Source organism: Microtus oregoni, unplaced genomic scaffold, assembly GCF_018167655.1.
Source record: "Microtus oregoni isolate MIOR12 unplaced genomic scaffold, Mior012 000024F_ref0000369, whole genome shotgun sequence".
Lineage (NCBI taxonomy): Eukaryota > Metazoa > Chordata > Mammalia > Rodentia > Cricetidae > Microtus > Microtus oregoni.
The window spans coordinates 18426003-18440438 of NW_024543083.1; the positions used below are offsets into that span (position 1 = coordinate 18426003).

A 14436-nucleotide genomic window follows, 5' to 3' on the forward strand; every position below is an offset into this window, starting at 1 on the left:
ACCAAATCATCCAGTACTGTTATTCTAGAAAAAGTGAGACAAATATAATAGGTGCAAATTATAAAAAGAAAAGTTAAATGCCAAAAGTTAAATACCAAAATGCATACCAAATTAATATAGTCTTGAAGCAAAATAGAACAGTCTTGATCCTAGGCCCTGGGATAAGCACCTGTGGGCTGGCCACTAGAACCTCTGCCCTCCTCCTCCTTCTACAGCCTCTCTCGGCCAGGGTCAGGAACTCCCTCCTCCACCCCTTCCTGCCTTCCCACACCCCACCTCCTTCCTGCTGAGTCTCACTCCTCTTACTTCCTGAAGCCCTGCCTGAGCCTTGCTGAGCTCCCAGAAATCCCAAGTACATTTATTCCACGAAAAACTTGGACCAGTGTCGATGTGCGCACTCAATCCTCGGGCATAAAGTTTAAAGAGGATGACTACCCGTCTCCACCACTCAGACTTGGGGCCGGTGGATTTGTGGGTCACACATCCAGAGTCAGATGTACCTTAAGAAAGAGGCTGGGGGTCTAAACAGTTCATCGCTAAAAGCTCATGAGAACCAAACCAAAGGACAAAACCCCAAAAGCCAAAAGACGACTGCCTGGAGCTCCACTGGTCTCAGAAAGCCAGTCTTCCTCAACCCCTTCCGGCAGGGCCCTCGGAACTTTCTCATGGGGTGCAATTTGATTCCCGGGTTGTACCACCTGTAACTTACAGAAAGTCAGCCCAAATAGGAGCTCCTTCTAGGCTCACCTCCCTGCTGAGATTTTGAGGATCACAACAGGTTAAGTTGCATCTTTTTAAAGAATAAAAGGTATTGTTCTACCCAAGCCTTAGTTTCCTCAGGCAAAATGTGAAGTCCCCTTAATTATAAAATGTCGCAATGGTGGTCTGTCCTTCAGCTCTAAGGTCTAATCCCACAAGACACACAGACAAATGTCCACTAACCTTCATTATGGCAAGGCAGCGAGTCACAAACCCCAGCACAACAGGATGTGAAATATGGGAAAGCTTCCTGTTATTCCCAGACTATATAGTTTTCCTACCCGGATACCACGGAGCATCTGACTGGCTGCGGCTGCCTGCCAAAGGGCTTCGGCTGACGTCAGAACTCAGTGAAACTACTGCTGCCTTCCTTCCTCCCCAGGAAACCCAAGGAGGAGATGAGACAAACCAGGAGGCCCATTCTAAGTAAGGCCCAGAGCGTTCAGTCAGGAGTGTTTTTCCAAGGAGCAGAATATACAACTTCCCCAAACAGCAATCTAGACAGCAAAAAGCAAAACCAAAAGGCATTCATTCAGAGGCCATTTGCACTAAAGGAACCAGAGAAGAGGCCTGGAGCCTTCCCTGGAAGGTCAGTTCCCCAGAGCCATGAGGAGTCTAAAACAGACCGCACAGGCTGGACTCACTGGCCTTCACCAAGAAGACACCACTATAGGCTGGCAGGAAGGCTGGCCTTCACGGCACACAGAAGTAGAAGGAGGCCACCACCACACAGACCTGAAGTATACATGTGCTTCAGGGGAGCCTGCCCCTCTCACGCCCTGATGCTCCTTCTATCCAGGCACAGAAGCCAGTGACCCTGCTGGCCACATTCCCAGATGGGCTAATTCTGATCCCCAAAGACTTAGCATTCTGGCCTCGATGCCCTTTCCCGTCATAACCTCTTCCACACCTCTAATATGTGCATATTCCCTATTTTAGGGTTCTTTATAATAGCCAATGCAATGTCAGGCTTGGTTCTCGTATGAATGCCTGAAACAGGAAGAATGTGCACTGTCCACAGTACCTGCCTGGCAAGCTGACACCCCGAAACGGTGATCCTCTGTGAAGGCATGAACGTGCCTGGTCACCTGACCAAACTGTAACACTGTCTCAATCAAAAGAACAGCAGGACAACAGAAGCCTACAGAGCACAGCTGGCGAGGCTGATCCACTTATAACTTTCCTATCAGGACAAGTTTCTGACCTCCTTTGTTTCTTTAACCCAAGCTTATGGCAGATAGCCTTTCCTCACTGTACTTTCTGGGGAAGCCTGCAATCCAGGGCACATCAAACTGGCCACCCTACTGCCTGGCTGTAGCCCATCACATGGAGCTTAAGTTCCAGGAGCCATGTGGAGTGTCAACAAGCCTCTGACCCAGTTCTTCAAATGGGAAGGGCCAAGCCCAAGAGGAGCCGCTGTTGATGACAGCTACCTGCAGCTAGCAGGCCTGGCCAGAGAAGCCTCTGCTGTGAGGCAAAGGGCAGGAGAGTGATGCAAAAACAAAGTCCCTCAGCAAAGAGCCTCATCTTCCTCCTCCAACACAAGACTTGCAGAAGCACAGGCCATCCTGATAACCCAGCAGCTCCTCCTCTCAGAACATGGAGACTCAGAATAAAGGTAACTCTGAGCAAGCACTTCCTTCCACACTCCCTAGCAAACAAGGACCCCATTCCACCTCAAATCCAAAACACAGTAATTATAAACTGTTGGCAGTTAAGGCTTCACAAAAACCTCAAGAGAAAAAAGATGCTGAAATGTATGCACATCGGTTGTAAGGGAGCACATTCCTTCCCATAGGGTTCCACTGGACCCTCAGCAGGTGACACAACAAGGCACAAGAGGACACACCCCAGGAGGACTCTTTTACGCTGTACCACGCCACTACGCTGTCGTCTCTGGGCACCTGAGCAACCACACATTTCTATCCTCTAAACCCAGCAGCCTGAACTGCGAACATCTGCAGTGCTCTCATCTATGTCCAGAAGCAGCTCTGCTGCGTGAATGCGGTGCAGCTCCAGGTGGAAAGCCATCAAGATGCTGGCTGGAGCTGCAGGCATTTGGCAGCCCAAAGGACTCAATAGGCTAGAAATCCTGATAACAAGAACACACCGCTGCAAGGCTGCTGGAAGGAGATCTGGATGATTGTGTTCTCACTGCAAGAATAAAGCTCCCCAGTGCAACAAAAGGAAGCCAGGGTCTACAGACTCAGGAATCAAGGCCTCCTCTTGAAAGCTGTGTGTGTCATGTAGGCAGGAGAGTACATCTCCTTCATCAAGACACAAGCCACGCCAGGGGAAGGTGAGCCATGCAAGGAGCCAATGACTAGACATCATGAATTTAGAATTTAGACTCAGCACCAGCACTAAACACAAACAGAGCCCATCCAGACACTTCACTTGCTGATATCCGAGCTCCACGAACTGCTCCCACACCATGTCCAACTGTCTGCTCTGAATCAGAGCAGCCTGGCCACACACACAACCATCATCGGCCACCGTAACTGATATGGCCCTACTGACCTAAAAGCAAAGCAGAGTGACTCATACGTACATGACATCCCTAGGTGGCTACACACAGAAAGCACCTGGGAAAGGTGTCTCTCCTCCCCATCTCATGTCCACAACTGCTGCAGGAGACTGACCCCAGGCTTCAACTCCCCAGCACCCTGGCATCAGCTCCACTACCAAGGGTGTATGAGGAAGCTCTATTTCACAAACACATGAGCATGCACAAAATCAGGACTCTTGGCAGATATTTCTGGAGTGTTGCTTGCAAAGTTTAAAAATATATTTTTGTCTTATCATATTGTCAAATGGAATCTGTGATTTCAGAGCAAGAATGACAATGAATCTTAAGTAAGTAGTGCTATTTAAGTTTAGTGCAAATGCTCCATACTGTTGAGACAGTAAACTCCAGTCCTGGCTCCTCATCTTCTCGGCTTCTGCAGATTTTGAACTCAATTCCACCTACTTCTGCTCCCAGGGGTAAAAACAGAGTTTCCTAACAGGTTCCAGCAGTAACAGTCCTTTCACCTAACATGCCCCTAACAAGCTACTTCTCTTTCAGATCAGACTCAAATCTTATTGGGTTTAGGAATCTATTCTATCAACAACATGCAAACACCATGGCAGAGAACACATATCCATAGAAGGTAATCAAGGACTGTCGGTAACTTCCAAGAGGCCTACAGAGAACGGGAGGCAGTCGAGAACTCAGTGACAGGAAGGCAGAAGACAGGCATTTACACAGCTGTACACGTTCTTCCCTAGTCTAGGAGAAACATTCAGAGAGCAGAGCTGGGACAGTGGACAGAGCTCCAGTCAGGAAGAGTGGAAATAAACACACTGAGGATAAGTGTCACACTGATGTGGGTACAGCCCAGACCTCCCAGTTTAGACCATGTGCCAACTGTGCCTTCCACACAGGGAAAGGAAGCCTCCAAGGACAGAAATACGTCCTTCACAGCACACTGCCAGCCAGGAGAGTAGGTGCAGTTCTACACAGGCATCCCAGACAGTCTGCTCCCAGCCCCTTACCTACCTGGCAAGCACTGCCTGCCTGTCCCTAGAACCTCAACAGGACACCTGACTGGGCTAACCTAAGGGAAGTGACAGCAATCGCAGCTCTAAAAGGCAATGAGAACATCACACTAACATCAAAACTAACAGCAATTACAAACCCCAGGCTTGGGGTTTCCAGACACTGCAAAGAGCCCTCTCCTTCCTCCCACAGCAGGCGGCAGTGAGAAGGAAAAAGCCTGAAGTAGGTGGGGGCGGAGGTCGGGAGCAGTTGGGACAGATTTTACAAGACTGCTGTAGGGAAGCAGATGGGCCCTGAAAATCCAGAGTTGGGAACAGCCCCATGAAGCCACGTGACACCAAGCAACACAAGCAACTATACCCACAACCCTTTTCCTTGACAGAGGCTGAACAGCACCCTGACCCCTCTCTGAGGAGAAGCAGGCGCTCTACACTGATCCAAACAGCAGACCAACTTGAGATGTCCCTGGACTCACAGGACAGACACTGGCATGAGAGGAAGAGGAGACAGGAATCTGGCCCCAAGGGCAGTCCCCCAGAGCTCAGCTATGCTGCTGCACAGGAGGACTAGAAGCACGAGGCTCTTGCCAAGGTACTGCTCCTACAGAGAGCTCCAGACTCTCCCTGCCTGCTACTCAGCAAACTACCACAGTAAGCCCCTCCCACCCACATAACTGCTCATACATGCTTGCTACTGTCACAGGATGAACCGGAGGTCTAAGAATGTGGCTCAGTGGTGGAGTACTTGTCTGTCAAACCCAGGGCAATAGGTTGAATCACCAGTACCACATGAAAAATGAAGTATGAGCAAGGTGCATCTATGAGAAACAATAGAGAATATGGAGAAGATGACCTAAGTGCAGCTGAAACCCCTGGACACACCAGAGATGGAGAAGACACACCTAAGTACAGCTGAAAGCCCTGGACACACCAGAGATGGAGAAGACACACCTAAGTACAGCTGAAAGCCCAGGACACACCAGAGATGGAGAAGACACACCTAAGTACAGCTGAAAGCCCTGGACACACCAGAGATGGAGAAGACACACCTAAGTACAGCTGAAAGCCCTGGACACACCAGAGATGGAGAAGATGACCTAAGTACAGCTGAAAGCCCTGGACACACCAGAGATGGAGAAGACACACCTAAGTACAGCTGAAAGCCCTGGACACACCAGAGATGGAGAAGATGACCTAAGTACAGCTGAAAGCCCTGGACACACCAGAGATGGAGAAGACACACCTAAGTACAGCTGAAAGCCCTGGACACACCAGAGATGGAGAAGATGACCTAAGTACAGCTGAAAGCCCTGGACACACCAGAGATGGAGAAGATGACCTAAGTACAGCTGAAAGCCCTGGACACACCAGAGATGGAGAAGATGACCTAAGTACAGCTGAAAGCCCTGGACACACCAGAGATGGAGAAGATGACCTAAGTACAGCTGAAAGCCCTGGACACACCAGAGATGGAGAAGACACACCTAAGTACAGCTGAAAGCCCTGGACACACCAGAGATGGAGAAGACACACCTAAGTACAGCTGAAAGCCCTGGACACACCAGAGATGGAGAAGATGACCTAAGTACAGCTGAAAGCCCTGGACACACCAGAGATGGAGAAGATGACCTAAGTACAGCTGAAAGCCCTGGACACACCAGAGATGGAGAAGACACACCTAAGTACAGCTGAAAGCCCTGGACACACCAGAGATGGAGAAGACACACCTAAGTACAGCTGAAAGCCCTGGACACACCAGAGATGGAGAAGATGACCTAAGTACAGCTGAAAGCCCTGGACACACCAGAGATGGAGAAGATGACCTAAGTACAGCTGAAAGCCCTGGACACACCAGAGATGGAGAAGATGACCTAAGTACAGCTGAAAGCCCTGGACACACCAGAGATGGAGAAGACACACCTAAGTACAGCTGAAAGCCCTGGACACACCAGAGATGGAGAAGACACACCTAAGTACAGCTGAAAGCCCTGGACACACCAGAGATGGAGAAGATGACCTAAGTACAGCTGAAAGCCCAGGACACACCAGAGATGGAGAAGATGACCTAAGTACAGCTGAAAGCCCTGGACACACCAGAGATGGAGAAGACACACCTAAGTACAGCTGAAAGCCCTGGACACACCAGAGATGGAGAAGATGACCTAAGTACAGCTGAAAGCCCAGGACACACCAGAGATGGAGAAGACACACCTAAGTACAGCTGAAAGCCCTGGACACACCAGAGATGGAGAAGATGACCTAAGTACAGCTGAAAGCCCAGGGCACACCAGAGAAAGCAGCACAAGGCCCGGAAGGCGTAGAGGCCAACTGGCTACTGGAATCCCCCTCACTTGCACTGGCATTAATGCTTTAAATGACACAAGTACAGCAGCCACCAGTCCATGTAGGGATAAGTCCCGTCCTTTGGGGGGTGTGTTCGCCTCAGGCTAATGTCTGCCTATAAATTTGGTGAGCGTGCTCCCAGCCGTCCCTTCTGCTTTCCTGGTCTCCGCGGGAATGGTGGTTCTGTAAGTCTATTTCGCCATTAAAGCTGTATATATATTTTTACAATCTGTCTGCATTCGTTTACACTGTTACATTTTGGCGCCCAACGTGGGCTATTTTGCCCCCGACTCAAGCGGGTAGCCCGCTAACTAAAACAGCACCCTCCTGGGTGCTGTTTTTTAGTTCGTGACTCGGGCCCCAGTGCTGAGTCCGAGACACACACGGCCACACAGGCCCATTCTGCCCCGCCTGCTCGCCTGAGCAATTAACCCCTCTCTGCCTGCCTTGGCTAAGTTTGGAGCTGTACCCCACTGCCTGAATTAGCAGAAACTCAAGTACCTGCCGTTTTGCAACGAAAGCCTCCACAGCGGCAGATTTGGTCTAATACAAAGTGACTTGGCCGGGCAGTGGTGGCGCACACCTTTGATACCAGCACTTGGGAGGCAGAGGCAGGCGGATCTCTGTGAGTTCAAGGCCGGCCAGGCGGTGGTGGCGCACGCCTTTAATCCCAGCACTTGGGAAGCAGAGGCACGCGGATCTCTGTGAGTTCAAGGCCAGCCTGGTCTACAAGAGCTAGTTCTAGGACAGGCTCCAAAAACACAGAGACCACCACTGGCAGGAACCGATCATTGCAGGTAAAAAAATTTTCTTTTATAAATAAAATGTCTGAACACGTTACTGTTCAAGAATTTAACAGTTTTTTAATTGTACCATGTGGGAGATTTTACAAGAGGTGTCTATCACCCCACATCTATGGATCCTTCTGCGATTCATAGTTTTCATTGGCACTAAATGGTTTGATAATAGAAATATGATAAAGTCTTTACGAGACAAATCCAGGATTAAGGCAGAGATTGAACGCTTAAAAACAATTGAGAATGACAACAATCTTCTCAAGAATCAGTTTGAAGTTCTCCAGGCTGATGTTAAGGAGAAATTCATTACTATGGAAGAGGGAACAGCTGATTTGGATCGTAAGCTTCAGTCCGTTTCTGTAGGAACTGAAACATTAGTGACTGATATTAAGGAGAAATTTATTTCTATGGAAGAGGGAACAGCTGATTTGGACCATAAGATTCAGTCCCCTTTCTGTAGGAAATGAAACATTAACTGAGAGAATCAAAACTGCTGAATGTGACAATCAGATTTTGTCTAAAGCTTATGATAGATTGACGGAAAGATTGTCAATACAAGAAGGCACAGTTTATGCCATAAAAATTATGTCCAAAGATGAGATGTTCTCTCTAACGGACAAACTTCATACTTTAGAATCCTCAATGAAGGCTTTGGAACATAATTCTGGACAGGAGATTCAGACATTGCAAAATGGTGATTAGAATTGAAAAGATTGAGGAATTTCTAAATTCTGATGAAGAAGAGCAAAGGGTAGAAAGGCAAATTTTAACTACATCTGTGGGTAAATCTCCCCGGGACAATTTCCACAAAGCTCTACCTACAGCTCTACCTGCCTTTCCAGTAATAACAACAGAGAAGGTGATTGGTTCCAAAAACCCTAGGGTCATCAAGGAGGATACATGGGAGCCTGTCCTTATGAATGATCTCAAGGAAATAAAACAGGCTGTCATGACTTTTGGGATGCAAGCCTCTTTTGTTAAAGAGATGCTAAAAACTTGGGCCACGACAAGCAGAGCAACCCCCTCGGACTGGCTCCAGCTGAGCTCTGCGGTACTTGAGAGTGGACCGCAATTGAAATGGAAATGCTTATTCAGGCAAGAGGCTAGACTCTTAGAACAGCAGGAAAAAAGCAAAGGGAATTGACATTTCCCTAGATAAAATTCTAGGTGAAGGGCTCTTTTCCGACCCTCAGGAACAAGCTAATTTGGATGAAAACACACTCTCCATGTGTACTACAGCAGCCTGAAGGGTTTGGGACAGGGTACAAGACCCAGGACAGAGAATGGAATCATTTGTCAGAGTTAAACAGGGTCAGAGAGAACCCTTTAGTGACTTTTTACAAAGATTAACTAAGGCTGTACAAATAGGGATATCTGACCCAGAAGCAAGACGTATAATGATTGAGTCTTTGGCTTATGAAAATGCAAATGTGGAATGCAAAAGGATTTTGAGCCCTTTAAAGCTCAGATCAGCGCCCTTGGAAGAATGGGTCTTGCACACACTCAATGTTGATACATTTGATTATGGCACTGAAGCATGGGTAGAAGAAGCAATTTCCAATGGTAAAAGGAGACACCAGAATACCAAATGTTTTAATTGTGGCAAAATGGGTCATATGAAAAGGAATTGTAGACAACGGATTTTCAGAAATAATAATAATAATGATGATGATGATGATGATGATGATGATGCATCTTTCAGAAATAATAATAATGCATCTTCTAGAAATAACAGGAATAGGAGGACTCAGCCTTCAGGTTTATGTAGAAGATGTGGAAAAGGCAGACATTGGACGAATGAATGCAGGTCTACAAGAGATAGACAAGGCAACCTGATACAGCCGGGAAACGTGAGAGGGGGGGCCTCACAGGCCCCCATGGCAAATATGGTTCAGTCATTTCCAGTTTCTGCAGAGAACGTGCCTCGTCAGGACAATTAGGAAGTCCCATGCCTACTGTTACAAGCAATAATGATCAGGAAGATAAGTTACGTGTGTTTTGGCAAACTTCTATAAATGATCAAAGACCTAAACTGAGAGTGTGTGTAAATGGCATTTTTATTACTGACCTGCTGGACACAGGTGCTGATGTAAGTATCATTACCCCAGAATCTTGGCATCCGTATTGGCCTCTTCAGAATGTAAATGTTCAGCTCCTGGGAATTGGAACCCTATGTCGAGTAAGGCAGAGCACGAGATGGGTTGAATGTATAGGACCAGAGGGACAAATAGGAAAATTAAAGCCATATGTAGCCAATATCGCAATGAATTTATGGGGTCGTGACCTATTACAACAATGGAATACCGAAATTAACATTCCTGCTACTTCTAGAGCCTATATTTCTGAGGATAATATTAAAAGATATTACAAACGGAGAAAACCGGCCATTCGGGCTGTACAAGAACAAGCAATTGATGTCCCTTCAGAGATACCAACAGCCTTGCCTCTAAAATGGTTGACTGAGAAACCAATATGGACAAAGCAATGGCCTTTAGCTGAGGAAAAGTTACAGGCTTTAGAACAGCTAGTACAAGAACAATTAGATGCTGGACATACAGAAGAATCTACCAGCCCTTGGAATTCTCCTGTATTTGTGGTTAAGAAAAAATCAGGTAAATGGAGAATGGTGACAGATCTCAGGGCCATCAACAAGGTTATTCAACCTATGGGCCCTCTGCAATCTGGAATTCCTTTGCCCTCTTTATTACCAAAAGGATGGCCTCTCATAGTTATTGATTTAAAGGATTGTTTTTTCACTATACCTTTGCAAAAAGAAGATAGAGAAAAATTTGCCTTCACAGTGCCTACTTATAACAATTCTCAACCTTCGAGGAGGTACCACTGGACCGTCCTCCCCCAGGGTATGTTAAATAGTCCCTCCTTGTGCCAATATTTTGTGAACCAACCATTGCAAATAATACGCAAGAAATTTCCCAAATCTATAGTATACCATTACATGGACGACATTTTGTTATCCGATTCAAACATGGATACCTTGAACAGACTGTTGAAGAAATAAAGATACTTTTACCTAAATGGGGATTGCAAATCGCTCCTGAAAAGATTCAGAAGGGAGATTCTGTTAATTATTTAGGTTATAAAATAGGTTTGCAAAAGATTAAGACACAAAAAGCACAAATTAGGAGAGATCGCCTGCGGACTCTTAATGACTTTCAAAGACTGTTAGGAGACATTTCCAGTCTATGACCAGCTATTGGAATAACACCTGATCTAATAATTCATTTGAACAAAACCTTGGATGGTGATAAAGATTTAAACAGTCCCAGAGAATTAACAGCTGAAGCAGAAAAGGAACTGACAATGATTGAGGAAAAATTACAACAGGCACATGTGGACAGGGTGAATCCAGAGCTCGATTGTATTCTCGTCATACTACCATCAAAAATTTCTCCTACAGGAATTTTAATGCAGAGAGATGATATTATTTTGGAATGGATCTTTTTACCACATAAACCAAGTAAGAAACTGAAAACTTATGTGGAAAAAGTCTCTGAGTTAATTATAAAAGGCAAGCTGAGACTTCGTCAACTAGCAGGCATAGACCCAGCAGAAATTATAGTGCCTTTCACTGCTGATGAACTAAAGAAATTATGGGAAGATAATGAACCATGGCAAAGAGCTTGTGCTAATTTTTTGGGAGACATTAATAACAACTATCCAAAAAGCAAGAGGCTTAATTTCATAAAGAGAACTTCTTGGATTCTTCCTCGAATCGTCCGTGATGCTCCAATAACTGGAGCCCGTACATTCTATACTGATGCCAATAAATCAGGGAAAGCAGGTTACAAATCAGAAGACTTGGGTAAGGTGGAACAAAGTCCTTATAATTCTGTCCAGAAGGCAGAATTATATGCCATTCTTATGGTGCTAAGGGATTTTAAAGAACCTATTAAATATAGTCACTGATTCACAATACGCAGAAAGAGTTATTTTACATATTGAAACTGCTGAATTTATACCTGATGATACAGAACTAACCTCATTGTTTCTCCAGGTTCAAGATTTGATCAGGAACAGGCTTTGCCCTATGTACATAACACACATTCGATCCCATACGGGTCTGCCAGGTCCTCTAGCACAAGGTAATGCAGAAATTGATCAATTATTGATTGGTAGTGTGCTACAAGCCTCTGAACTTCATAAAAAACATCATGTTAATAGCAAAGGTTTGAAGAGTTTTCAATTACATGGCAACAAGCTAAGGAGATTGTAAAGAAATGCCCTACTTGCTCTTTCTATAACCAAACGCCACTGCCTGCAGGGGCTAATCCAAAGGGCACCCAAAGGAATGAAATCTGGCAGATGGATGTGTTCCACTTTGCAGAATTTGGCAAATTAAAATATGTTCATCACACCATTGACACTTATTCAGGCTTTCAGTGGGCAACTGCTTTAAGTTCAGAAAAAGCTGATTCAGTAATCACTCATTTATTAGAAGTTATGGCTATCATGGGTATACCTACACAAATAAAGACGGATAACGGTCCTGCTTATGTTTCTAGGAAAATGAAACGGTTTTTTGATTATTACAATATCAAGCATGTTACAGGTATACCATACAATCCTACAGGTCAAGCAGTCATAGAAAGATGAAATCGAACTATAAAGGATATGTTGAACAAACAGAAAGGGGTGGAAAACACCCCCAGAAATAGGTTACATAATGCTTTGTTAACCTTGAATTTTCTCAACGCTAATGAGAAGGGAACAACAGCTGCAGAAAGACATTGGATAATGGAAAAGTCTACTAAACTAAATCAACCAGTTTATTTCAAGGATGTGCTGACCTCACAATGGAAGCCAGGAGATGTGCTACATTGGGGAAGGGGTTTTGCTCTTATCTCCACAGGTGAGGAAAAATTGTGGATACCGTCAAAATTAATAAAGGTTCGGTTTGAAGAAGAGAAGCCATTTGAAAAAGATAAATAACAATTCTTTCATAAGGATGGCGAGCATACTGATAGTAAGAAATACAGATAGGTTGGAGGCAGGGTTATTTTCTTATCTCCACAGGAAAATACTCACCTTCAAAGAAATTAAGGGACCCTGAATATTTAATTACTGATGGATGGACACATTTTGTAAGTATTAATTTATATATATATATATATATATATATATATTAAACATTTCTTTATAAATATGTAGAGCTGATTTTGAAGTTGGACTCTGGCTCAGTCCCTCTCCAATTCCAAGCCTGTTAGTAAGAGAAAAACCCAGAGTTTCTGGAGTTTCTGTCTCATGTCAAGAGCCATGATATGGGACAGAAAGAAATATGAGTTTAGAAAACATCTTTGCTTTTCTTCATATCTATCATACTTTTCATTGAATATATCTATCATGCCTTTCATTGAATATATATATGTATGTCTATATATGTCTATATGATTAATGTTTAAGTTTTTCACAATGAGCAGTGAGTTTTTCCTGAAGTGACATTTGAAGTTTCCAGGAAGAAGATGGGGCCCCACAACAACAACTCTACCTGGTTGATATGACGTCATGATACTGATAGCGCTACTACAAGACCTGTTTTGGATACCAGCTGCACAAGACGATCCCAACTTGGTTAGCTGGTACAACATTCTGGCCAGACCTCCACAAAATACTCAGAGACTATTTGCAATTTTAAAAGACATTGATCTTGAAATTTAACCATCATTTTACTTTCACAGGATCCCCCAGAAAGAACGTCGCCCCCATGACAGCTGGAAGTAATTCTAGAGGACGACGTCCCCTCTCCCAGTAAAGTTTACCCATGGGTTTAGGGACATCATTTAGGGGTTGGGAGGTTGAGGGAGGAATTTTATAAGCTCAGGGATCATTTTGGAAAAAAAAAAAGAGGGAATGATGGGATAATAGATTTATAATTGTGAGTACTGCTTTTGGACAAATATATTGGTATCCATTCTTGTATATTGATACAAAGTTAAATTATATTGACTATTGTATGCATGCATGTTTCTATCTCTGTTTAAAACATTTTTTATGTATTGACATATATTGTATTGATAAATATATATTGTATATATTTACCATATTGCAGTGTACATTTCTACCTCTGATTAAGATACTTATATAATGTTTGTGTATTGATATATATTTACCATATTGCAATGTATATTTGTACAGTGTTTATATTTGGAGGTCATTATCCTCATTTGTTACACAGTTGTTTATTGTCTTAGTCTTTAAGTTAGATAGATATTGAGAATTATATAGATAAATAGTCATCTAAGTTTGTCATTTATAATTAGACGAATCAGGTTCTCTAGATATATAGAGATTATACTCTGTATAGATAGATAATCTTCGACCTCTTCAAAGAGCTGTAGAAAATGGCCTTTAATCTAACTCAGAGTGTCATGATAGTGAGACACAATTGCTCCTGGCAACACCACTCTATTCCCGAGAGAATGTTGAGCACCAAAGACACTCCACCTGGAGCCTTTCTATTTGGCAGAACTGGCCTTTGGGCAAAGAAATGCCCATACCTCAACCACTGACAGAGATACAGAGCGTGCATCAATGGATAAAACAGGACTGTCATATCCTGCCAAGACAGGGTAAGATAGTTTTGAAAAGTTCCTTGCCTTTAATAATGGTATGTCAGTTATGTTAGGCCTTAGCCAAAATTGGTTGACTCAACATTGGAAACGAGACTTTGGGTGATTGCCCAGGTAGTCAGTTGTCTCTGTCAATTGTTGCACATTTTAGATATATCTCGTTTGTTGAGTAGTGTTTATTCCCTTCTCAAATCTTTGATGGAGTTGAAGATTATATAATTGTAGTTACTCTCTACATTATTTGGACTCCTTGAGATAGAATGTTTAGCAAAGCTTTTGTCCTCAATATTGTTTGTTATATTTATTATTTGTTGTTATTGTATATAGTTGTATTTGGTTTGGTTCTGTCTTATTTAGACAAAAAGGGGAGATGTAGGGATAAGTCCCGCCCCTTGGGGGCGTGTTCACCT

The 14436-nt window shown here is 44.1% G+C and overlaps 1 protein-coding gene across 5 annotated transcripts in view; it reads right to left on the reverse strand.

The window, feature by feature from the left end:
* The window catches only part of Arhgef7 (Rho guanine nucleotide exchange factor 7), a 108107-nt gene that overhangs the window by 56331 nt on the left and 37340 nt on the right, over window positions 1–14436 (reverse strand). Inside the window, exon 1 of one of the 5 annotated variants that reach the window (XM_041673536.1) lies at window positions 943–985. The exons of the other annotated variants lie outside the window; for them this stretch is intronic. Coding sequence (XP_041529470.1) covers window positions 943–948 — 6 coding nt within the window. The 5' untranslated portion in view covers window positions 949–985. Of the gene's footprint in view, window positions 1–942; window positions 986–14436 lie in introns of those variants that run through there. 5 annotated transcript variants of the gene reach the window in all.